The sequence below is a fragment of the Myxocyprinus asiaticus genome, chromosome 26, assembly GCF_019703515.2.
Source record: "Myxocyprinus asiaticus isolate MX2 ecotype Aquarium Trade chromosome 26, UBuf_Myxa_2, whole genome shotgun sequence".
Taxonomy (NCBI): Eukaryota; Metazoa; Chordata; class Actinopteri; order Cypriniformes; family Catostomidae; genus Myxocyprinus; species Myxocyprinus asiaticus.
The window spans coordinates 32,373,921-32,401,200 of NC_059369.1; the positions used below are offsets into that span (position 1 = coordinate 32,373,921).

General features: G+C 37.7%; 1 protein-coding gene across 1 annotated transcript in view; it reads left to right on the forward strand.

Annotated features, from left to right (window-relative positions):
• The first annotated feature begins 9,384 nt into the window (after positions 1-9,384).
• Positions 9,385-27,280, forward strand: part of LOC127416875 (ATP-dependent DNA/RNA helicase DHX36-like) — a 40,401-nt gene continuing 22,505 nt past the window's right edge. Inside the window, exons 1-11 of the mRNA XM_051656460.1 lie at positions 9,385-9,979; positions 10,368-10,507; positions 11,047-11,278; positions 11,386-11,424; positions 13,238-13,408; positions 14,078-14,157; positions 21,117-21,191; positions 21,942-22,108; positions 24,645-24,726; positions 25,019-25,159; positions 25,800-25,905. Coding sequence (XP_051512420.1) covers positions 9,707-9,979; positions 10,368-10,507; positions 11,047-11,278; positions 11,386-11,424; positions 13,238-13,408; positions 14,078-14,157; positions 21,117-21,191; positions 21,942-22,108; positions 24,645-24,726; positions 25,019-25,159; positions 25,800-25,905 — 1,506 coding nt within the window. The 5' untranslated portion in view covers positions 9,385-9,706. The remainder of the gene's footprint in view (positions 9,980-10,367; positions 10,508-11,046; positions 11,279-11,385; positions 11,425-13,237; positions 13,409-14,077; positions 14,158-21,116; positions 21,192-21,941; positions 22,109-24,644; positions 24,727-25,018; positions 25,160-25,799; positions 25,906-27,280) is intronic.

Sequence of the window (27,280 nt, forward strand, 5' to 3'; positions counted from 1 at the left end):
ACAAAACTCCGGTGTTGCAAAACTCTGGTCTTAAAGGGGCCACATCCAATTTATGGCTAGAGTTAAATTACATTAAATTTCTCCACTTCTCAAAACTTTAGAACCCATTCACATAGTAAGGACCAGCAGAGTTGAAATATTCTTCTAAAATCTTCATTTGTGAAGAAAGTCATACACATCTGGGATAGCATGAGGGAGAGTAAATTATGAGAGAATTTTCATTTTTGGGTGAATTATTCCTTTAAGGTATGTGCCTATGCAAAATAAACCTACCCTGACAAATATTCAGATATATAATATTCCAGGTGTTCAAAGTGTAGCAAAAGCCCTATATATACAGTATAATCTATATATTTCCACTCTTAGAATGCTTAAAAATAATTAAAAATAATTCCTGTAAGATTAATCACTTTTCAAAGTATCTTAATTATGCTGGCACCACAGGACTCTCTAAATCATTAATAAATATGACAAATAACTTGTGGTATTTGATTAGTCTGCTTTGAATGGTGTGCTTCAAGTTCATTGCCAATACCTCCCTTCTCTTAAGCACCTCCAGAACACTGCAGACCCTGTGAGCTGCAGCCGCAGGGTGTTGGAAAGATTCTGGACTGAAATTCAACTATCACATGCTCACAGCAGAGCAGCTCTTATTGAAATAAAGACTCTCCTTCCCCAATTTTTCTTTCATCTTTCAGTCACTGTTGTTTTGAAGAATGACACTGTACCAGTCCCCCCTCACTCGCTCTCACAAACAAGGCAAGTTCTTTACAAGAGCCTGACATTCAGATTGTGTTTTAAAGCAATTAACTGTGAGTTACAGCTAAAGATGTTGTGCAGTGTGAGAGAGAGAGTGACAGGCTACTGACAAAGAGAAAAGGGGGGTGTTTAATAAGAAGAGAGTAAGAGAGGTAGTCATTAAAGAGTGAATGTGAGAACAAAATTCTGCTTGACATGGAAAAAAAATTTGCTTGCCACACTGGTAGAGGGTCAGGATGTGTTTTAAAAGGTAAGGACAGAAGAAATAAGAAATGAACAAATCATATAAGGGAAGGATGACAGAACACGTTTATTCGTTAAGGGGCTGTGTGTCATTTTAGAAGGATTGTTATTTGACAGCAAGTCACAAGCTGACACCTATTACATCCTGCCTCTGTACCATGTCCAACCCAAAATAACAGCTTTCAATCATGCATGGACAGATATGAGTATACACAGCAACACATACACACTCTTCACAGCTTGCTACATCCTGCCAAAGACATCAACGTCACAGATCCCCAGCTCCCTTTCCTGCTTAATAATGTAAAGACATGGGCTTTAGAGTACTTCCACATTAGAGTTAAAAGCTGTTGGCCAGCGTTTAAAGCTGTTCAAGAAGATCATCTTTTGAACTGAATTGAATTATACTGGGAATGACACTTTAAAGGAATAGTTCCCCCAAAAATGAAAAAAACATTCTCTCTTCATTTACTCAACCACATGCCCTCCAAGATGTGTATGACTTTCTTTTTTCTGCTGAAAACAAACTGAGATTTTTTTTAAGAATATCTCAGCTCTGTTTGTCCATTCAATGCAAGTCAACAGGCTCTAAAACTCTGAAGCTCAAAAAGCATATAAAGGCAGCATAAAAGTTATACATACAACTCTAGTGGTTAAATCCATGTCTTCAGAAGCGATATGATAAGTGTGGGTGAGAAACAGATCAATTTTTAAGTACTTTTTTTTACTATCTATCTATCTGTCTGTCTGTCTGTCTGTCTGTCTGTCTGTCTGTCTGTCTGTCTGTCTATCTGTCTGTCTGTCTGGTTTAAGCTGGTTTGGGGCTGGTCCAGCCAATGTCTTGCTGGTTAAGATAGAAGTCTGGTGGAGGCCCCCTGGGAAGAAAAATCCCAAATTAGATATTTTAAATTTACATTTACATTTATCCATTTAGCAGTTGCTTTTTAAAATTAAAAGTTTCTCCTAGACAGCTACTGTATAAGATAAAATGGAGAGCAAATAGAGACCTCACAAGTGTCTATAGGGTTTCAGAAGATACAGTATCTCAACAATGTCGCAAACTGTTTGGGTTTACCAAGAGACCAAAATGTAAATAAAATACCAAAAAAATAGCAGATTTGAATTATGAACTCAAACATTTCTCATCAAATTCAGATTTGCTGTGCTATCCCTTTTTTTTTTTTTTTTTTTTTTTTTTAATTTTGGGAGAAACATTTGAGACAATGGTTGGGTTTCCTGATAACATTACAGCTTTTAAGTTAATCTTTACTAATGTTGTACATTATTTTACAATGGAGTAACGATTGATAAGATTGCTTATCATTAAGTAGAATTTAATTTGAACTTTATTTGTTACGGGAGCTCTCCGGTAAAAAGCGCTGAACTAAGGCTGAAACTTTCATCAATATGTCCAGGAGTTTGTCTTATTAGTCCAGAAATACAGTCAACATTGAAATTGTATGTAATCTTTTCAAGGTTTCCAAAGTTATTAAATATTTAATAAAAAGAAATAATGATGGCTTTGTTAAGACAGAGTTTCAAATGCTCAACTTTATATAACATTCTACTTAATGCTTCGGGAAACCCATCCAAAGTAATACTTCAATTAAACATAAATGGTAACTCCATTGTGTTCTGAGCTATGAAAGTGCACCTTCTGCGCAATAAATATGGGTGGGATGACACCTGTTACTTGTAACATGTAACTTGTGGCACATATATCTGTATCTTTGTCAAAGTCTACACTAAAAAAAAAATGGAACATTCACAATTGTCAGTTTTATTGACTCCTACCTTGTTCATATTACACAAAAAATCATGTAACCAAGTAAACGTAAATGAACTTGAGTTGCTTCAGTGCTTTCAAGCTTAACTTAATATTTCTGTGTTGGGACAATGTGGATATTTTTTGTTTGGTTGACTGAAACTGGGCAGGGGATTTCTAATTCCCAGCAAGCTTTGCATGGCACTCGATAGTGACATTTTTTAATTGAAGTGTCATACAATGTGTCTATGCAATATGAATGTAAAGGAGAATACTTGTTAGTGTTTAATGTTCTCTTATGTTGAGATTTAGAAGAGTTTCAGTTATGTTGGAGTTTATTATTATTATTATTATTATTATATTTTATCCCCTTTTCTCCCAAATTGGAATGCCCAGTTCCCACTACTTAGTAAGTCCTCGCGGTGGCACGGTTACTTACCTCAATCCGGGTGGCGGAGGACAAGTCTCAGTTGCCTCCACTTCTGAGACAGTCAATCTGCGCATCTTATCATGTGGCTCATTGTGCATGACACCTCTGAGACTCATGCTACCCTCTGCGATCCATGCACAACTTACCACACGCCCCACTGAGAGCGAGAACCACTAATCGCGACCACGTGGAGGTTACCCCATGTGACTATACCCTCCCTAGCAACCGGGCCAATTTGGTTGCTTAGGAGACCTGGCTGGAGTCACTCAGCATGCCCTGGATTTGAACTCACGAGTTCAGGGGTGGTAGTCAGTGTCAATACTCGCTGAGCTACCCAGGCCCCATGTTGGACTTTTTGGGGTTACCATCATGGTGAAGAGTGCAGCTGTAGCTTAGCTTGAGGACAGGTAAAAATTGAGAATGCTTTACTCATTATGCAATTGCTATGCTAATCGTAGTATATTGTTCCCAATCATCAAGCATGAATTTAGTGTGTTAGCATTCACTACACTAGTTAGATAATGACGGAATTAGATTAATTTGAGTTCATTTTACATGTCTATTTTAGTTGGGTTAACTTAATACAATTAGTTTCCCTCTATTTGAAGTATTTAAGTTGAATTTACATGATAGTTTTAATTTAAGAAATCAATTTAAAGAAGTGATTTTTCCCCCCAAACAAGTTAAGCGCAAACTACACCCCACAGTCATGACTAATCCCTCAGGAATGTTTTCATTGGTCATCTCAATCAGAGTACTGTCTGGCCACACAACGCTATGCCAGAGACTATTTGGCTATGCCCAAGTGGGATTTTTTTTTTTTTTTTTTAAATAGACAAAATACAAAAATACCAGGGGTACACAAATGGGTATACAAAATGAAACACTACATACAATTTACAAATTATAAAAACAAACAAACAAAAACCTTAAAAAGGGTGCATACATGTTAGTTCCTGTGCACTTGCTGGTGTAAACCAGTGTCCAAATACGAAAAAAAAAAAACCCCGGAGAAACTGAGATATGTACACATATGTATGGAAACAAACACTGCCAACACAATAAAAAGGTTTGTTTATATATATATATATATATATATATAATTTTTTAATTAAGCCTTGCAAACAAAATTACTTCATGAAATGCAGTCCTAGCCTAGAATCCATAACAATTCATCTGCATTAACTTGTCTGCTAATTAACATTTTTAACCACTTAGGATGAATAATTAAACACACACCCAACATACAAATATTTGTACCATTTCAAGCTTGGTGTGTGAACAATTCATTGCGACAGGTTCTGACAATTTGTGGCACTGCCAACACAATAAAATGATTATAATTTTTTTTTTAAATCATTCTTTTCAATTGTTTAACTCATTCTTCATTCTTTAATAAAGCCTTGCAAACAATATGACATTATAACGCACTGCCCTAGAATTCATAATATGGACTTGATGAAAGTTGATGAAGATGAAAAAAAATTTAACGCAATTTAACACGTTGAACCAATGTCCATTATTGAATCATATCATTTTTTACGTTTAACTAATTAATACTATTTTCACTCTTTGTAAAAAAAAATTTTTTTTTCACATTTTATTTAATAGAATGCATTCTAAGCAAATGATGTGAGAGGTAAAGTGTGTGGACAGCAAGAAAGGAAGAGAAAAAGAACAGTGGGTGTGGGTTCATTGAAAAAGGGGGACTTGCTGTGGCAGGAAAGATATAATAAATATTTAATGAACAGGTCTGGAAGCTTCTGCAGGATAAGAGCATCTTCCACACACAGCTCTCCCATCACAACATTACAGAGTTCTAATTATCTCCTTGCTCTCTGTTAAAACAGTCGCTGTTTCACCTCCCTGTTAATCCCTGCCTCTGCTCTGCTGCCTTTAAACAAGACACTAATGACAATATGAGCATAGAGCAATTAGACTCTAAGCATTAGGACAAGCGCCTGAAGACTTGACACTCAAAGGCAGTAAACACACAACTCCTTTTGTTCATACTGTTTTCGCTCTGGGATACTGTAGGAAACCCTGGCTGAGACAATAAATTCACTTAGACTTGGAGATGTATCTGTAAGATTACACAAGCGACGGAGATGCTAAGCGAAGATAATTAGTGTCTCTGGTTTCGAGATGAGCATTAAAGGGATTCGCCATGAGACACTGCTGTTTCCTGTATGGGAAAACTCATTAGCGTATTGTTTCCGTATTGCCACGTGTCTCTCAGTCTTGCATCATACCTGCCTCCTTGTCTGCTCATTATTTGTTCATTTGTTTAACCTGTTTGATTTCTCTCCCTATTTTAGCTCCTCCTGTATGCTGTCCTTTGCTGGATTGTTTCGTTCTCTCCTGTTGTTGAATGTTCGTGTCTATGTCTATGTCTATGGTCCCTGTTGGTTCAAGTTTTTAGTTTGTTTTTCCCCTTTTTCTCCATTGTGGGTAATGTTTGTTTACTTTTTATTTAAATAAAAGCTTGTTGTTGCTGTCTGCGTTTGGGTCCTCCCTTCAAACACCCCATTCCGTGACAGCTTTTTATCGAAAAGACATTTACATGGGTGAGTGCAGCCACTGACCCTTTAATATAAAGGGATGTCATTTATTCCCTTTGAGCATGTAACTCACTGTATCAATGGGATTAATGCGCAGTGGGCATTCCTTTAATTTTCTTGTTAAATTCATACAATATCGGTCAAGAGTTTTGATGTACTTAAATTTATGATCTAAAGACCTATGCTTGATTTCTTTAGTTTTATAGACACATTTTGCCTATGCATTTCTTTACAAAACAAATATTTTATTTATTTGTAGAAACAGATGAGTTGGACCAGATTGTGAAGGAAAATAGTCAAGTTCCAGCATACAAGGTAACTCCTTCAATGCTGCCTACAAAGGATCCCAGATATGAATTTGGTTGAGATGCAGCTAATTTACTGTATATGGCAAAGGGTGGCTGCTGAAGAAGCTAAAATATAAGACACTTATTTTTGGTTTTTGTTCACTTCATAATTTCTATATTTCCATTTGGGCCGTGTCAGTTTTGATGACATTATATTAAAATCAATTTAGAATTGCAAATTTAGGTGGACGGGTTGATTATCAATATGAGACATGTTTGGTCACTACATAATTCCCATGCTTCCATTTGTGTTATTTTGATAGTTTTGATAACTTATTATTGTAAAACATTTGCTGTATGTTAATAAAATAAATATGAATTACATTAGGCCTACTAGCCTACTCTTAGGCAACTTCTACCACTACTCCTACTAAACTTAATAATAATAATAAAGTAGGTTTGTTCAAACGTTTGATGGGTAGGCTAAATAAAAATGACAAAGAACAGCACACGTAGAGTGGAAAAAATAATCTCACATGAAATATCTCCAATTCATCATCTCCTTTTGATAGCAGAGCACACTGCATACAGCTTTTACGCAGCCAGTCTCGTATATGAGTTGTTCCCCCACCCGTTTTCCAGCAACTCCCGCTATTGATATAATTAGAAGTCAAATGATTGGATGAAAGTTGTCTATACGTCACCAGCTTGACGACGCCTTCTGATTGGATGGTTATCTTATCCACCTTCAAGATAAGTCATTCATTGGGGTGATTCTTACTTCTGACACTTTACTATTCTGACAGTAGAAAAAAATGATTTGTGTGTTATCTTTTTATTAATAGTAAATGGCTGAATAAATGTACTGGAAAGAATATATATATATATATATATATATATTAGTTATATGAGACATCACTTTGTTCTGAACAAACTTAAGTGATATGAATTAGCTTTTTTTTTAATTTTTTTTTTATGATAAACTGATTTTGCCTGGCTCCCACATCTATGGTTTCACTGTATGCCAAATATAAGAATATACAATATCAAGGTAACTATCACTTCCCATGAGAGAATATGTATTTTTTTGTAATTAACTATTTCAGACTTTTCTGAGAATGCTGTGGAAAAGAAATTGATCAGCTAAGCACATAGCAATTGATGGTAAGCATATAGCCACCCTTATTACTGAAAATATTGTAAGGTCATTTTATTCAATTTAAAGCAGAATTTGAATTGATTGAATAATATATGGGATCAGATGCATTATTATAATTATAAGGCAGCAAGGTTGGAAAACAAACATTTTAACTCACAGTTGACTGTGTATTTCTCACTTCTCTGTAAGCCAAGATATATAAAATCTTCAGTTATTTCTTACCATATTCATAGAAACAGATAAATATTTAAGTCCTTTTTCTACCATAAATCTAAACATTGACTTTCACTTGAGTAAAAAAGGACTTAAATATTGATCTGTTTCTCACCCACATCTATCATATCGCTTCATTAAACCACTTCTATTCTGAAGTAATAGAAAAGAAGTGACAAATTATGTTACATATCATAAACTCAGCAAAAAAAAAAAAAAAAAAAAAAAGAAACGTCCCTTTTTCAGGACACTGTATTTTAAAGATAATTTTGTAAAAATCCAAATAACTTTACAGATCTTTATTGTAAAGGGTTTAAACAATGTTTCCATGTTTGTTCAATGAACCATAAAAAATTAATGAAGATGCACCTGTGGAACGGTCGTTAAGACACTAACAGCTTACAGATGGTAGGCAATTAAGGTCACAGTTATAAAAACTTAGGACACTAAAGAGACCTTTCTTCTGATTCTGAAAAACACCAAAAAAAGATGCCCAGGGTCCCTGCTCATCTGCGTGAACATGCCTTAGGCATGCTGCATGGAGGCATGAGGACTGCAGATGTGGCCAGGGCAATAAATTGCAATGTCCGTACTGTGAGACGCCTAAGACAGCGCTACAGGGAGACAGGAAGGACAGCTGATCGTCCTCGCAGTGGCAGACCACGTGTAACAACACCTGCACAGGATCGGTACATTTGAATATCACACCTGCGGGACATGTACAGGAACTGCCCGAGTTACACCAGGAACGCACAATCCCTGCATCAGTGCTCAAACTGTCCGCAATAGGCTGAGAGGGGCTGGACTGAGGGCTTGTAGGCCTGTTGTAAGGCAGGTCCTTACCAGACATCAATGGCAACAACGTCGCCTATGGGCACGCACCCACATTCAAAAAGTGCTCTTCACTGACGAGTCACGGTTTTGTCTCACCGGGGTGATGGTCGGACTCGCATTTATTGCCGAAGGAATGAGCATTACACCGAGGCCTGTACTCTGGAGCGGGATCGATTTGGAGGTGGAGGGTCCGTCATGGTCTGGGGCGGTGTTTCACAGCATCATCTGACTGAGCTTGTTGTCACTGCAGGCAATCTCAACGCTGTGTGTTTCAGGGAAGACATCCTCCTCCCTCATGTGGTACCCTTCCTGCAGGCTCATCCTGACATGACCCTCCAGCATGACAATGCCACCAGCCATACTACTCGTTCTGTGCATGATTTCCTGCAAGACAGGAATGTCAGTGTTCTGCCATGGGCAGCGAAGAGCCCCGATCTCAATCCCATTGTGAACGTCTGGGACCTGTTGGATTGGAGGGTGAGGGCTAGGGCCATTCCCTCCAGAAATGTCTGGGAACTTGCAAGTGCCTTGGTGGAAGAGTGGGGTAACATCTCACAGCAAGAACTGGCAAATCTGGTGCAGTCCATGAGGAGGAGATGCACTGCAGTACTTAATGCAGCCGGGTGCCACACCAGATACTGACTGTTCAGTTTATGTCTTAGTTGTTGAATCTTTTTATGTTAATACAAATATTTACACGTGATAACTTTGCTGAAAATAAAAGCTGCTGAAAGTGATTTTTTTTTTTTTTTTTGCTTAGTTTATATTTAGCTGTATGGTATATCTTGTATAGTAAATAGGTCTATCAGTTGTATAGGACAGAAAAGAGTAAAAACACGTTCATACACTGGAAGCTGCGATATTACATCGTCCCCATTATAATATTAATCAACAAAGCTTTAAACAGCTGATTTAAATGCATTTGATACTTTTGTCTTGTCTAATGTTAACCATTTAAAATTCGCACTGAACTTCGAACTTTGTGGCTGTTTTTTTCTGCAACTTATACGATATGATGTCCCTCTGTTAGGAACGACTTCTCAACTGCCCAATCACAGTTGCTCTTATTAGCCAATCCGATCTCCCAGAATATGGGAGGAGGGGAATAACGCTTCGTATATCACGGCATAAATAGTCGCCTAACTGTTTCGTCATAAATGTGCGACTTGCCAGATAGTTGAACAAAATGACGGTATTTGTATGATAACAAAACAAAAAATAAATAAATAAATAAAATACAGAAGCATCTCGGTTACGGTCAAATTTACGGAACAGTACTTTACGTAAGCTGTTCTCGCTCGTGCGCACTGTATTGTATACGGCTGAATCAGTGGTTGGTTTATTTCGTTTAAACCGGCATCAGAAGTACAGCAGCGGCTCTGTTTCATGCCTGCGGACGAGGGATCTGTGTTTACTCCGGTGAAAGCTGTGGATCAGCTGCTGTAGTCTGACGGCATGAATCATGGGTATGGCAATAGACGCGGTCGAAGAGGAGGAGGCCGGCGGTTCGGAGATGGAGGGTCCAGGTGGGATGGAGAGGCTGGAACCAGAGGAGGAGGAGGATACCGGAGGCATTCCGAGTGGGACTCAAATGAGGACCGGGGACGCAGAGGAGGAGGAGGCGGTGGTCCCAGAGGCAAACACCCACCCCATCTGAAGGGTCGAGAAATAGGATTGTGGTATGCAAAATTTGGAGGCATTAAAAGATCTGAGGCTGAGAGAAAATCTGTGAGTAGGAAGCAGTTACAATATATCCTCTTGAATTACAGTGCTTGATTACTATCCACTATCCTAATAATAATAATAATAATAATAATAAAAACAGAAATGTAAAGATATTCACGTGTTCACAAATTATATTTGTCTATATTAACCATCATTTCAAGCATTTAAGCGTAAACCTTTATTTTACTGCATGTTTTTAAGATCATGATTAACATAAAAGTGTGTCAACTTTTGACTGGTAGTGTATATCAATATAAAACATTTTGAAATAGTACTTGGCTGTATGCCATGTGCAACAAAATGCAAAACAATGTAGTAAAATATGACTGTACAATCAACACAAGTATACACCATAATAAGGCTGAGAATGAGTCTGTTGTGTCATTTTTAGAGGGCTGTTGTTCAGATGGATGAAAAGCGAGAGCAGCACATCACTCAGCTGCTACGCACTGTCCAGAGAGATCCAAGCAGAGATGCACGTTCATCCACATCTCAGAACTGGAGGGTGAAGGAGGAGCCCAGTGGCCATAGGTGCGAGTACAATATAGTACAATCGACGTTTACACGAAAACCTGGAAATATAATGGAATTTTAAAAAGGCTTTTTCAAGGCTTGGAAAAGTCATAGAATATTTCTTAGGCTAGAAATTGCTCTTGTTTAGCGTTAAACTTGCATGCAAACCATACCATGATATCTGAATCGTGAGATTTGAGAATCTTTCTTTTGAGTCAGTTCTTTCAATGTATAGGTTGAAGTGGCTCACAAATCAGTCTGAATGAGTCATTAGCCAATTGGTCTGAATTTGAATAATTTAGAAAATTTCTTATCCAGTAATTACAAACAACTAAAAAGGTCATGGGGAAGGTCATGTTAATTCAATGGTCAAAAAGTGTGGGACCCCTGAATCAAAAAAGTTTACCTTGTTTCCTTTCAATATGCTTTTATTTGTATGTAAGTTAATCGTATTCCCATTTCCTATACTATACTATTTTAGAAATTTTACATGTTCTACTCTATGAAATCACTTATCAGTTCAAGCTGTGCTTAACAGAAGTGTCTCCACTTTCTAGTTACTTTGATGGTGATGATCCTCCACAATCTCAGAATGTTGTTAAAGTCTCAAAAATTGAGCCTAAAGAAGAGAAGCAGGAAGCTGAGTTGGGGGCAAATGTGAAAAAGGAACCTTATAATTTAGACCTGGAGTACTTATCCCAGCATGTGGTACGGAAACCCTCCCTGGATGAGGAGCTTAAAAATGATCAGCAGAAGAAAAGAGAGAACCCTAAATACCTTGATATGTTGGTGAGACAGATGGATAAATCTTTCGCCTATCTTTTATACAAAAAAAAAAAAAAAAAAAAAAGAGTTTTGCCCAGAGCTTTGCTTTAATGTGGTATTTACTTTTTCAGAAATTCAGAGAAAAGCTTCCATCATATGGGATGAAAGAGGTAAATGTAGACCTTTTGTATTTTTCTGTAAGTGTCTTCATATATATTATCTGTATGTTGATGGATGATGTCTTTTATTCTTTTTAGTTTTACAGCTGAAGTCAGAAATTTACATACACCTTAGCCAAATACATTTAAACTCAGTTTTTCACAATCCCTGACATTTGATCGTAGAAAACATTCCCTGTCTTAGGTCAGTTAGGATCACTACTTCATTTTAAGAATCTGAAATGTCAGAATAATAGTAGAGAGAATTATTTATTTCAGCTTTTATTTCTTTCATCACATTCCCAGTGGGTCAGAAGTTTACATACACTTTATTAGTATTTGGTAGCATTGCCTTTAAATTGTTTAACATGGGTTAAACATTTTTGGTAGCCTTCCACAAGCTTCTCACAATAAGTTGCTGGAATTTTGGCTCATTCCTCCAGACAGAACTGGTATAACTGAGTCAGGTTTTTAGGCCTCCTTGCTCGCACTCGCTTTTTCAGTTCTGCCCACAAATTTTCTATCAGATTGAGGTCAGGGCTTTGTGATGGCCACTCCAATACCTTGACTTTGTCGTCCTTAAGCCATTTTGCCACTACTTTGGAGGTATGCTTGGGGTCATTGTCCATTTGGAAGACCCATTTGTACCAAGCTTTAACATCCTGGCTTATGTCTTGAGATGTTGCTTCAATATATCCACATAATTTTCCTTCCTCATGATGTCATCTATTTTGTGAAGTGCACCAGTACCTACTGCAGCAAAGCACCCCCACAAGATGATGCTGCCACCCCCATGCTTCACAGTTGGGATTGTGTTCTTCAGCTTTCAAGCCTCACCCTGTTTCCTCCAAACATAACAATGGTCATTCTGGCCAAACAGTTCAATTTTTGTTTCATCAGACCAGAGGACATTTCTCCAAAAAGTAAGATCTTTGTCCCCATGTGCACTTGCAAACTGTAGTCTGGCTTTTGTATGGTGGTTTTGGAGCAGTGGCTTCTGCCTTTCATGTTATATAGATATAGGACTCATTTTACTGTGGATATAGATACTTGTCTACCTGTTTCCTCCAGCATCTTCACAAGGTACTTTGCTGTTGTTCTGGGATTGATTTGCACTTTTTGCGCCAAACTACGTTCATCTCTAGGAGACAGAATGCATCTCCTTCCTGAGCGGTATGATGGCTGCATGGTCCCATGGTGCTTATTCTCGCGTACTATTGTGTGTACAGATGTACAGATTCAGGTGTTTGGAAATTGCTCCCAAGGATGAATCAGACTTGTGGAGGTCCACAATTTTTTTCTGAGGTCTTGGCTGATTTCTTTTGATTTTCACATGATGTCAAGCAAAGAGGCACTGAGTTTGGTATCCTTAAAATACATCCACAGGTACACCCCCAATTCAGTACACCTTCTATCAGAAGCTAATTGTCTAAAGGCTTGACTTCATTTTCTGGAATTTTCCATGCTGCTTAAAGGCACAGTTAACTTTTGACCCACTGGAATTGTAATATAGTCAATTAAAAGTGAAACAATCTGTCTGTAAACAATTGTTGTAAACAAATTACTTGTTTCATGCACAAAGTAGATGTCCTAAACGACTTGCCAAAACTATAGTTTGCTAATATTAAATCTGTGGAGTGGCTAAAAAATAGTTTTCAACCTAACTGTATGTAAACTTCTGACTTCAACTGTATGTAAATGGTTAATGAGGAAAAGGGAAACCATTTAATCTAATGTTAGCTGATGACCCAGTGAAAGTTACTGTACTATACTTTTTGGCTGAGCTCTTCCTCTCATGCACCTCTCCGTCTTGGTCATATATTAGGAGCTGGTTAGGCTGATCGGTGCAAACCAGGTACTGGTAATCAGTGGAGAGACAGGCTGTGGGAAGACCACGCAAGTCACTCAATTCATCCTTGATGACTATATCCAGAGGGGCATGGGCTCTCTCTGCAGGGTGGTCTGCACCCAGCCACGCCGCATCAGTGCCATATCTGTAAGTAAAGAGTATTGTCTTGGAGTAAGACAAGGTTCAAGACCAGCCTAGATCATGTGCTTAAATGGGTCATATCACAAATAAAACAGGAATAAAAAAAATATATATATTTTGAGACGAAAGAGACAATTGTAATGTACTGTAACTTTCAGAACTCAACTTCCTTCCCCTATAAAAAAGTGCATCTATTGAAACTAAGCTGCAAATACATTCTAAATTTCCACAACTTTTCAGCACAGATCGTTTTGGGAAACTGTCACGATATATTACAGGCTTTGCTTGCTTTTGTTATTTAAAGGATGGGCAGCAAAAACATAAATCTTTATTAATTCATATTTAAATAAATTTTATAATGAAGTAATCAATAAAAATTAATGTTCGACTCGATAGCTTGATAAAGTGCACCAAGATGCTGTATTCCATTTCACATGCAAAAAGTCTTAAAGGTACAACAGGAAAAAGGGCCCATTTAATTCCAAGGAACAGTGAGAGGGTGGGAAATGGTCATAACAAATTTCAATTATGACACAAAGGCACACAAAAGTTTCCAAACATTATAAGTGGACCTCAGTGAAAAAATTATTAGTAATACAAAATGTATGTTATGACCCCTTTAAGTCACTTGCAACACAATCTGTTACTACTGATATTGTATTTGAATATGTTTAGGTTGCAGAGAGAGTAGCTGCAGAGCGGGCAGAGTCTGTGGGAGATGGGAAGTCCTGTGGGTATCAGATCCGTCTACAGAGGTGAGTGAATCAGATCTCAACCTTCTATGGACACGTTGGAGAAAGAATCGCTATTGGCTAGTAAATTTTTGTTTTTACTTGACTTTTGACAACATGTAAGCATAATGCAACTGAAAACTAAAAAAGAGATTAAGAAAACTGAGAAGGGGGCATCATATACATATATATACATACATACATACAGATCAGCCACAACATTAAAACCACCTGCCTAATATTGTGTAGGTCCCCCTCGTGCCGCCATAACTGCGCCAACTCGCATCTCAGTATAGCATTCTGAGATGCTAATCTTCTCATCACAATTGTACAGAGCGGTTCGTTTAGTTACTGTAGACTTTGTCAGTTCAAACTTGTCTGGCTATTCTCGTTGTGACCTCTTGTGGATTTAGGACATTTTAAATGTATATATTTGATTTGCAACTTCATTGCATTTTTGCATAGATTGAAGCAGAGAACATTTTGTGAGAACCTCTAATACATCACGTTACTTTGTTTCGTACCCCTATGTCCAGGTTTTGTAAATCACTGAAATAAGCATTTTTCTTCAGATTCGTGAGAGAATCGTGATCTTCATTCTAAGCAAAAAAAAATTGTGAATCTCAATTTATCCAGAATCGTGCAGCTCTAATTTACAGTGTTTTCTGAAGTTAAAATATTTCACGATGTATGATTGTGCCTTTACACATTTATTACACTTACTATGTTTTTGTATGTTTTTTTTTTTATTTGCACTTGTGCAGTTTACATTAGCTGTGTCTCGTTTCGAAGGCTGTGCGCTAGGTAGGATGCGTCCTTTGAAGGCTGCAGTATACCGAGCATCCTCCTTTAAACAAGACTTGTTTAAACGAGACGGCCTTTGTAGGACAAACGGAAACACAACGTAACGTGGTTGCTATGACAGCGCGCTACTCTTTAACAAGTGTGAGCGCTTTGAGTGTGTAGGGAACAAAGTCCCTTTGGAAGGGAATGTATGAGGTACATTTTAGGAGAGTTATAATGATGTAAAGAGAAAAAAAAATAGATTTTACAGGTGTACATTTAGTCTGTAATACTTTATTTTAATAATATATTATTAAAATAATTATACATATTATATATTCTGCACCCGTCTATTGAGGTACTTCAACTTAGGAATTAACATTACTTGCATTTGAACATCATATTTCGATCAAATTAGCATCATTTTATTTAGACATTGTTCATTTCCATTGAAGCAAAGAATTGTGGGTTGTGAGTGCCCACAAAGGATACACCTCATGCATCCTCCGAATTCCCATGAAAGGTCGCATTTGGAGTGTCCTACTCGCTGGCATATGCGGCCGACAATGCGACCTCCGGAGGACGCAGCCTTCGAAACAAGACTTTACGTTAATATGTAAAGTATAACAAGTGCTAGATTGGCACTGTCTCTTTAAGAGAATGGCTGCTCTGCGAGCAAGTGTTTACGGTTGACTGAGCGCAGCGCACATTAAGGAGAGAGAAGTTGCACGGTGGTTTTGCCCTCATCCGTGCAATGTATGATTAGAAATAATGTTTCTTTTATCTTTTTGATCACCAATTGACTGTAAATAGCAGAAAGGATTTTAAAAGAGACATTAAATGAAAATGGGGTGCCTGGGTCTCGTCTTTGGATACAAAATACACGGAACGAAGCAAAGCGAAACTTTTACTTATACAATGTTCATATGTATGACTTGCTTGTACAAATATTTATTTTACATGTTCTCATTTACATTTATGCATTTGGCTGACGCTTTTTATCCAATTATCCAGTGCAAATATCCAGTGCAATTATTACAGGGACAATCCCCCTGGAGCAACCTTGAGTTAAGTGCCTTGCTCAAGGACACAATGGTGATGGCTGTGGGGACTGAACCAGCAGCCTTCTGATTACCAGTTATGTGCTTTAGCCCACTACGCCACCACCACTCACACGTTCTCATATTACAATTTACAAGCTCTCGAGTTCTGCAACAATTTTACCTTCTAACAGACATCCAACAGGTGCGTTAGTAGTCTGTAGCCATGCTTTAAAAAGGAGAATGTTGTGAAAACAGTCTGGGGAAAATTTTAATCAAAGTCAGAGTTGACATCGTTAAATAAAATGTCAATGCCATTTCACGGCTGAACTAAAGCTATGGTGAATGCGCTATCACGACAGCTCCGGACCCACTGCAGCCAAATAAAGTCAATTTCCTTCAGGGTGCGCATTCACAAGATACAACACGCTGTAAAAGACGAAGCTGTATCCAGCTTCTTTTTAATCTGCGACTTCATAATCAGTAAAAGGATCGTGGCGCTCAAGTTCTTCTTCCCCACTATACACAAATCAATCTCCGGCAAGTAAAATCTAAATATTTACTCGCCAGTGGCTAACAAAATACATAGTTGCTTAATGCGAAATTTGGTCACATGAGAGTTATAAACTCGCTATGCAAAGGGCTGAATCTGTAAGTCATTCTTAATCCTGCTATCAACTATGGAGTTGTCACTGCTCTTTAGAAATTTCTATAAAGGTAAGCTTTAGGCTCTGGGGAACATTTTTGGTTTTCTTGGTTTGTGGAACAATATTAAGACTAACAACACAATTACTGTAATTTTATGTCCTTAGGCCTATATTTAAATAACGTCTCACCTTTAGAACAAAGAAGCTCGTGATGTTTCTCGACTCTCGTCTAAACAGGACTGCTACTTCCAATGGGTCTGCCATTCTCATTCAATACAATATCAGGTGTCATTACTCCCCTAAACTTGCAGATCAGTTTACTTGGTAGCTGTGAGGGAGAGATGAGTCACTTAACTCCGAAAATATCTGTCCACCATGCATCAATAACTGTTGGCTATAACTGTGCCAATAACTAAAACTAATAAATGAGTGCTATTCACTGGCGTGCTCCGCCTCTGTGTCAGTCCACAGCGCCACGGCAAAAGAAAAATATTTCATTGTGAAATTTAGGGTGACCAAACGTCCTCTTTTTCACAAGCGTGTCCTCTTTCTCAAAACCGAAAAAAGCCTCCGGCCAGGATTTAAAAACTGGCTAGATATGTGTAGACAAATGTGTCTTTGTCTTCATATCGATGTGCTTTCTACAGTTTGGACTGTTATATATTCTGTGTATTTCGTACTGCACTCATCAGTTTTCACGTGTTTATGTAATGATTATTCTCTCTCTCGCTTGGTCTTTGTGTGCGCTATGCGAATAGGACACCTGCTCCATCAGACTCACGCTTACTGTATTATTTTTATCTGAAAATGCTGACTGTATTGAGGCAACATCAAATATAGGCTACTGGATATTAGGGAAATACGAGGGGAGAAACAAGTCCTGCGTCTCTATTCACATACTATCCAAATTAAATATTATCTGACAGGCACAAAACACATCTGCCAAAGGAGGCTTTTTCCTAAAAACTTTTATCTTCAAGGAAATTCACCTGGGCACAGCAGGAAGGCAAAAAAGTTTTGGAGGTTATCAAACAAAATATTATTATTATGTGCACTTGAGGTAAATGAGACTTAAAAGAAGTTACATATTCACAAAAGTGTTTTTTATTTAATTTTTTTATAAATTATATATTTACTGTGTGTGTGTGTGTGTGTGTGTGTGTGTGTATACACACACACACACAGTACTGTGCAAATGTTTTAGGCACTTGTGAAAAATGTTGCATAGTGTGGATGTCTTCAAAAATAATGACATAAATAGTTGTCATTTATCACTTAATGTCATACAAAGTCCAGTAAACAAAAAAAAGCTAAATCAATATTGTGTGAACACCTTTGCATTTAAAATGGCACCAATTCTCCTAGGTACACCTGGACACAGTTTTTCTTGGCTGTTGGCAGATAGGATGTTCCAAGCTTCTTGGAGAATTCGCCACCGTTCTTCTATCTATTTAGGCTGTCTCAATTGCTTCTGTCTCTATATGTAATCTCAGACTGACATGATGTTCAGTGGGGGGCACTGTGGGGGCCATGACATCTGTTACATGGCTCCCTGTTCTTCTATTCTAATCTTTTCTATTTGCAAAAGTAATGTTTGGGAGTCTAACATTTATATTTCCTATTGACACACTAAAGCTGAAGATATAAATAACCATCTTAAGACAAATGCTTTTGTGAAACAGCTTATGTGCCTAAGACTTTTGCACAGTACTATATATATATATATATATATATATATATATATATATATATATATATATATATATATATATATATATATATATATATAATAGATAGATACTGTATATGAACTGTTCAACTGGCCCTCGATCAAGAACACCACCTGGCTAGTGGCCCCAGGGTCATTTGAGTTTTAGACCCCTGGCATAGAGTAAAAGATCGATCTTGGGATTTAGGAATCATTATCGAGATCGTTCAAATGGAGATCACGATGCATCGGAAAATCAATATTTTTACCCACCCCTAGTATTTATTGGTGGAACAGTCCCACAGTCATTTCCACCACATCAAACAATTTTGCCCCTAACAAGGTTTTTCATAAGTTAGTGTCAGGGTCTGTGCCAGGATGAATTACATAGGGGGCATTTACCATTTCTGGGAGGGGGGCAAACATTCACTTTACCCTGACTACTTTGACATGACTTAAAGTGGTTGTGTTATATTGTCACTGTCTGAATAAAAAACGACCTGCATGACCCTAAAAACACACCAAATATTTAAAATAATATTTACACTTTTTTTTTTTTTTTTGCCCTGCCAGAAAATGAAACTAAATTAAGCAAAATATATTTTAAGAAACAGAGATACAGAGAAACACACTAGTGGCACTCCATGAGGGAATTTTCTGGTGGAGGCTGATGTGTAATTATCTTTTTTTTTTTTTTTTTGCTGCTATTCACAATTATGCTCCTATACACATTACATAGATGAGCTTTTCCTGATATCTTAATATATTCTTTATAATTAATGATGCTTTTTGATCACCAAATCAACATTGGTCAAAATAGTAAGTAGAGTAGATCAAATCAATCACTCAATCAATCCCATCTACAGACTGACCGATATATAAATGAATATTTTTATTGGGCGCATTTTCAATTAAGCTGTAATTTTGCCAAATTATTCAAAAGGTGTGAAAATTAATTGTGTGTTTTTAAGATGCATAAAATATGAGAAAAGAGTAGGACATTTTATACCAAAGCCTTGAAACGGTAATTTCCATCATCATCATTTCAAACACAGAATTATATTAAACACCGTACAGAATTTCAGGTGTGGTGGAAATTACCCCGTTGTAAGAATTTTCGGCTTTTGGAAAAAAATGACAAATATCCAGTGATGCATACATACACTGTTGGAAATTTTCAGTAGACAAATTAAAAAAATAAATGAGTGTGAAATGTTTTTAATGAGACTTTGCTTTGTAGAAGTCCACAATAATAAAAGGACCTGAATTTGAACACCCATATATTTAAGAAAGTGCTGCTCTGAGTGTGTTCACACAAGCGTGAGAGAACAGTGGATTTAGTGAGGTCACAGAAACATGTTGTGTCTGAGAGCATAATTGCCTCTCTTCTGGTGGGGAAGAGAGTGGACTGATTAGATGTCTCACAACTTTTAGTTTTTTACCCCCCATCCCCCTTTGTTCCATCTTGTCTGATTAATAGTGGTTCCTGCTAAGGCCAACATCACTATTACTGTTGCTCATACTTACATTCAGTAACATACCTTATACCCTAAGTGTTAAACTGACTTGTAACTCATCCTGTACCATTTGTCCAACAGACATGAATGACACCACAAATTGTGTCACCCGCATTGTGCACAATATTTAGCGGCAAACGACCATTCGAAGCATACTTTCGGCTTTGGGTCTATTGGTTACCAACGTTGAAATCCATTTGCCCTTTGCGTGATTTGTTACTCAACTAAACCTGTTAAAAAAAAGCAGTCAGACAGTGTCTTCTGGTGGTAAAACAAGAGTTAGTGAAGGGAACGAAGACTTGAGCTCATCAAGTGTCTAAAACCTCCTTCACACAAGTCACACTTGACATCTTTCAATAGATGAGAGAAGGGAAGGAGGGATACTGAGAGGTGAATCAGTGGGGAATTAGTCACTTTAGCTGTGCTGAGAGAGATGGAGTGATAATGTTGAGAAGTCTGGATGGGTAGGCTGGGGAGAAGATAAATGGGCTGTTAATCTTGTCTTGCTGTGGCGAGGAAGTGAAGAGGACTGAACCAGAGTGAATAAGGTGGAAGGGCTGAGGGTGGGTAAGAATAGGAGGAGGAGGGAGGTGAGGAGAAAGACAGATGCAGACGGTCTCTTCAGGCCATGAGAGGTTAATATGTGCACGACCTCTCACTTTTTCTCACCTTCTATTTTCAGTCATTCACTTATACATCAATATAAAGCCTCTGACAATCCCAGACACCTTTACCTATTGCCCTAATGTGAGGTGTCTGTGTGTGGGAACAGACAAGGATGCTTAACATAGTCTTCTTAAAGTTTTGTGAATTTCAAAACTGGCTGTGTTAAAATGTAAAATACAAACTTCATTTGAATTACTGAAACAAACTTTATTGTTAGGCTAGTTTTTTCTTAATCTATGAAATAATGTTGGAATATTATAGGATAACCGTGTTTCACTCTATGTTTCAAAGGAATGTTCTGTGTTCCGTGCATGTTTAACTCAATCCACAACAAGCTAACACATGCTCTTGGCCTTGGTGCTCATGCAGGTGACACGGGTTCAAGTCTGGCCTGCGGCATCTAGCGATACCATTCCCCTTTTCTCTCCCCAATAATTTTCTGCCCCCTCTTAAAAATGTTTTGCTTTTTTTTTTTTTTTTTTTTTATGATGAATGATGTCCTCAACTAGTATTGTTTTAGTATTCAAATTGAAATGAAATTCATTTTTTACAATTACTTTTTCTCTTATGATATCCCCTCCCTCATACCCCCCCCCCCCCACTTTCTGGATCGTCTTTCCAGTCGGTTACCACGGAAACAAGGCTCGGTGTTGTATTGTACGACGGGCATTATTCTTCAGTGGCTCCGCTCAGATCCGTAAGTGTTCTACGCTTCCCTTTCTCCGCTCTGCTCTTTTATTACCCCACCTCTGTGTCTGCTTTGCTCATTCTTTACCCTGTTAAAAGCAACGGTGTTTAATCAGTCCACAGCAGGTGTACGGGGCACACACACTTACAGTATACATTCTCAAAACACTGTCAAACATATAATCGCACAAGTATCCAGTATTATTCACTCGCATCAGTTCTGCCTCAGAGGCTGCAGAAGGGAGATACCTGCAGTTTAACATGTCTCTTAGCTTGACTCATCCACTCAGACAGCTTTTATTCTAACCCACATAGAAAACACTTTATGCACTGTTGAAGTTTTGCTGCTGAAATATTCTTACACACAGAAATCTTGGATAAAAGTCCTATTAGGAATCTGAATACTATCACTGCAGGCCATGTTCACACAGTCAGTGTTTTGGATTGACAAACATATTTGCCAACAAGTATGACTCTTTGATCTCAAAATTTGTTTGTGAGTCCTGAACATTTAAGGGAGTCACTTCAGTAATAGAATGCTGTTGTTACTCTGTTTTGTAAATGAATTGTGTGTTAACGTATCTAAAACAGGACTGACAACTGTATTCTGCTGCTGTGTTAGTGTAGCCTTAGAACATCAGGGCCTCAGGAAATCTTTTCCTTTCTTGCTTCCTGTTCTAGTTCATTCTTCTCATATATTGACCCATTCACAAATGTAGAAAGTCAGTCCCTTGCTAAAGTGCTCTGAGTGTTTGTTCAGGTATCTCTCCAGCATTAGTCATTTGGTCTTGGATGAGATTCACGAGAGGAGTCTTCAATCTGATGTTCTTCTCACCATCGTGAAGGACCTGTTAACTGCTCGAGATGATCTCAAAGTCATCCTCATGAGTGCCACACTCAATGCTGAGAAATTTAGCAAATATTTCAGTAAGAGAATTTCAATAACGTCTTTACATGATAATGTGTATATAAGGAAAGGAGCTTCAGCTCTCAGTTTATATACTTAAATGTTGTGTGGATAAATGTGTGTGACTGTGTGTGAGATCTTTTGAAAAGATGCACCTTTTTCAGATGAGCATCCAGTATTATTGAAGCAATAAAGCATGAGAGGCTGTGCTATTTTGTAAATTTATAGTCAGGTGGTGTTAGGCACAATAGTGGCCTCAAGTGCCTTATTGGTTTAATAAAATGGGTTACTTCCTGGGGTTAAATTAGGGTGAAGTGGGAATGGCGTTCCGGCACCTCAGATTTCAAAAAAGAAAAAAATATTGGTTTGTTCGTCACTTCATTCTATTTCCTTCAGGCAGTCTCCAGTTTATTTTATTTTTATGCATTCTGTCTGTTTGGGTTCACCCACCTCAGAAATCCCAATTTAACCCCTGGTTACTACATTATAAAAATACTGTACGAAAAATTCATTAAAACATTATTTTATAAAGAAAAATTACTTGACGAACGCAGTTTTCTTTCCTCTGTTGATGTATTTCCTATTGAAATAGAATGTTGGGGCATATTGCTATTACTAGATAGAGTTAGTTGTTACTAGGGAGAGGGGATTCTTATTCTAGAGAAAATTTTATAGTGGACAACAAATTATGCAAGATTAGTCATTTACCGTGTTTACACCTGGTATTAAACTCTTGTTTTAGCGCAGCGGTTGATTAAATGCAGGTGAGGGGTGGCGCTTCGCTGCTGCCAGCCGGGACGCACACAGGATGGATTAGCGTTTACACCTCGAATGTGATGCGGTTACATACGTATTTGACCACATTCGTGTGTGGATTTTGTGATTCAATCACAAAACGTTTTGGACCCCGTTTACACCTGTATTTAGCACTAACCGCATATGATCGTATCACCAAAAACACATGTTAATACCAATTGTATATGGGTTCCTTAATAGTTTTGTTCCATTTTCCCAGAAGAGAAAGTTAGTAATATGTGAAGCTTGTTCACAGTGGCTTGCATGTTCCCGTGAGAACTAGTATTGTTATTTTTTTTCTTTTGAACGATATCGATTCTTAAATCCCAAGATCGACCTTTTACTCTGTGCAATCATCTACAATGTGAGAAAGTCACTTGCATATGCGAGCAAATTTTGCTCTATGCAACTAAAAATGTCTGTGATTAGCCACTGGCTGGTAAATGTTCTGATTTCACTCACCAGTAATTGAGCAGTATTGTGGTGAAAAGATTTTAGCATCAAGATCCTTTCACTGTTGAGAATAAAAGTTTGTTTTGACCTGTTCTGTGGAATGTGTGTCCAAAGACGAGATCTACACAATCCATTTGTCACTGAATAATGTCTCTTAATAGTCTTTTTATTCTTCACAGTCAGTTGTTGATCAAAAACAACAAAAAATAAATGTTTAATTCTAAAGACACATAGCATGGATGCGCTGAAGAAGCCGCACACTCTCGTTATGTGCACTCCACAAAAACAAACACTCCTGTGAGACGCCGTTCGTAAAGAGACTACCGATTTAGCACTTACTCTACATATCAATGTAAATACTTGTAAATAGTACAAATCAGGCATGTAAACAACAAACATGTAACTAGATATAGTTATGCTTTTATAGGACATCATATTTATTGATGGAATGAAATGGATTTGAAAATGTTTATAAAAAGCTAACGTGAGCAATATGGTGAAAAACAATCTTTTTTTTTTTTTAAATGTACCTAGTTAGAAGGTCCCCTCTATAATCAAAAGCATTAGCTGAGAGGGAATTTCTTTCAAATGTAAGCAAAAAGTACATTAAAACCGAATATACCCATACGAATCGGTATCTAATCGAAATAGGAATCGGATCTAATCGAGAGCTTTTGATTTGAAATCGAAATCGCTTCAGGACATCTGTATCTATAGCCAGCCCTCTCGCGTGAAGGTTTTCCTACTGTGAACAAGCTTCTCTCATGAATGCGCAATGGGCATCACGATTTTCACTAAAATCTTGAAATTTCTGTATACCTTTAGAAGACTTAAAATATGATGCACGAGGTGCATGGACTACTTTTAATGATACTTTTGGGTTCTTTTTTTAACTTTAAAATGTGGCACAATCAATTGTCATTGTATTGAGAAGATGGACCGAGATTTTAATTGAAATGTCTCCTTTTGTGTTTCACATAAGAAAGTCATACAGGTTTGGAATGGCATGAGGAAGGGTACATTATGACAGAATTTTTATTTTTGAGTGAACAATTCTTTTAACTACCCATTATCTAATATATCATAGACAAATAAAGCATTCTGCCCCCCTCAGAAGAACACAATATGGCAGGATTATAGCATAGTGCTAATGACCGGAGTAATAGCTTCAACTTTCAAAGGAGAAGAATCAGATCTTGATCAGTGAGAATCCAACCATGTACTAAAGAACAGACATGACTATGGCAGTCACTCAAGATTGTTGAGCCCCTTTTCTTTCTTTTTTCTTACTGATTCATTCTCTTTCAGAAAACTGTCCCATGATCCATATTCCTGGATACACATACCCAGTGCAAGAGTATTTACTGGAAGATGTGTTGGAAATGCTAAGGTTAGCTTATTTTTAGATTTAAAAAAACAAACAAACAAAAAAAACAATATGCCAACTCTGTTTAAGACTTTTTTAAACTATTAAGTTGGTTACTGTTTTACATGGTTTCAAACTATGTGGTGGGACTATTTAGTTGGTAGCCATATTTTTCATAGTTCTTTGCAATGTGAATCTGGTCATTAGCTGGTCAAAGTTTCTCCATTTTAGAGGACCAACAATAGATTTTCTCACCTTGTTTTACCATGATGGCCACTGAATGCTGGGAGTCTTTGACTTTGTCTTTGGGTCATAGGTTCCGGCCGCAGCACCAGGACCGCAGGCCTCGCTACAATAGAGGCTTTTTGCATGGCAAGAACATACGGCCAGAAAAAGAGCAGAAGGAGGCTGAATACCATGAAAGCTGGCCCTGCTACGCCCGCACACTCAAAGACAGGCAAAAAAAAACTTGAAAACCTCTCTCTGTTTTCTGTACAGGCTGAATTATTACTGCACTGTTTATTGCCTGTAATAAATCTATTCCCAACAAACCCCACGCTTTGCATACACCAGTTGTTAAAATACATGGACTATTGATGAAATGCTTTTTGGTGAGCCATTTCATTTATAAACCTGTATGTCTACTTGGGCTGCACAATTAATCGAATGCATAATCTAGATTACAATTACAGCTGCCATAATTAACTTGATGTGAAAAGTATCAATTGCAGCATTCTGTTTATGTCTTCTACCATTCTACTACTGTCTACAACTGTAAGTTTTCTACTTGCAATGTGTTTTTTTTTTTTTTTTTTTTTTTTTGCAGATGTTGAACAGTAACCAATCACAGACTGTTGATGTCCATTCATATTTATAATAATCATGCAGCCCAAAAGTCCAACATTATGACAAAAATATTTGGTGAAGTTTAAAAGTAATGTAAAAGTTACTGCTGTCCTGACGTTAGACTTAATGTTTATCTTTCAGCTGTTAAAGTGACTTTGCCTGTACTTGATTTATTCCATGCATAAATAACAGTGCTTGCGTTGAGTCACTTTTGTGAGCTGTGATAAAGCATCTCTGTGCTGCGATTGCAGGTTCTCAGTCAGCACCATTGATGCTCTGGAGATGATGAATGACGATGACAAGATCAACCTGGAGCTGATCGTAGCATTAATCCGCCACATTGTTATGCACGAGGATGTGAGTTTCCTCCCTCTTCGACTGGGTGTTTGTGTGTGCGTGTGTGTGACTTGGCTGGAGCAGAGGCAGATGGTTAGCCTCTTAGTAAAGCAGAATCATGTTGGCATGAAATGTGTGCTAATGGGACTGCTTAGCAGATGCTCCTCTCCTCTGTCTCTCCCTTTCATTGTTACATTCACATCCCATTGTAACCTCTGCATGTTTATGCTTACTCTACATGTGTACAATAGCGTGAATTCTCAAAAATTAGCAATACGTGTTCAAACAACCTCAATAACCCCTTTTATACCCCTTAAAGGTGTCAGATCATCACTTTTTTGCATTTTGTTTTTTCCTCTGATATCCGCTTATAACGTTCTTCAAGGTTTTTTGCACCCAAAACAGTCATAATGTAGTTTTTTATGAACATTTTCCACCCTCTCTTTTGCACTTAGTTAAATTAGCCTTTTTTTTCTTTTTTTTTTTTTTTGCTGTCGTGTCTTTTAAGTGCTGTCCCAAATGCCCCCTTAGCCCTTGCGGTTTTCTCCCCGAGTGCACACTCTGGTGATGTAAGCCAGTGCAGACCCATGGGGCACTTGCCAGCAGGGTTATAAAAGCATGCATTTGGGATAGACATAAAGACTTTAATTAGCTAATTCACTTTTATTCATAGTCAAAGTTATAAGCAGGAGTCATGTCCTTGAATCCTAGAATTGTGCTATAGCAGTTTATTTTGCATAGTTGTGCTGCAGTTTTCATCTGTCTGTCCAAGTATACATGTCACAGTGCGTAATCGAATATTTGGAGGAAGAATGTCAGCTGAGAAGGTGTTAAATACACATCGCACATCACCTTTGTTTTATGGAGCATGTGCACAATGCCGAGGCCACTTGAGGTCCAATTAACATGTATAAATGCTGGACAAAGCTGAGTTACAGTCGCATTATCTAGGTCTGTTAGTCTGACTTTGAAAAAAATCAGTCAGACTGAAGCATTTTTATGACATTTAAAAAAAAAAGACTAATTATTGTTTTGAAGTGCACGCAAACATACTGAGTGTCGTGTCATGCAAATCCCCATCATTTCCCCAGTCTCATTCTCTTCTCGTCATTTCTTGTGCTTTCTGGACTGTACTGTCAATTAAAAATGGCAACTAGACGGAGACCCTGAACCATCACACAAGGCTTGCCTTAATAGATGGGAGACATTGAGCGTTTCATAGATTGACATTTGGTGAGACATCATAATTACTGAATGGCAGTTGGGAGGCATAAGTCTTTTGACCCTTGAAGAGTGCAATGCGTAAGAGACCGAGAGACCGACAGTACAGAAGAGCGTATCGTGCATTTATTGGCCGTTGGCATCACTGTCTTCCGACTGGCCCTTTGCAAACCCT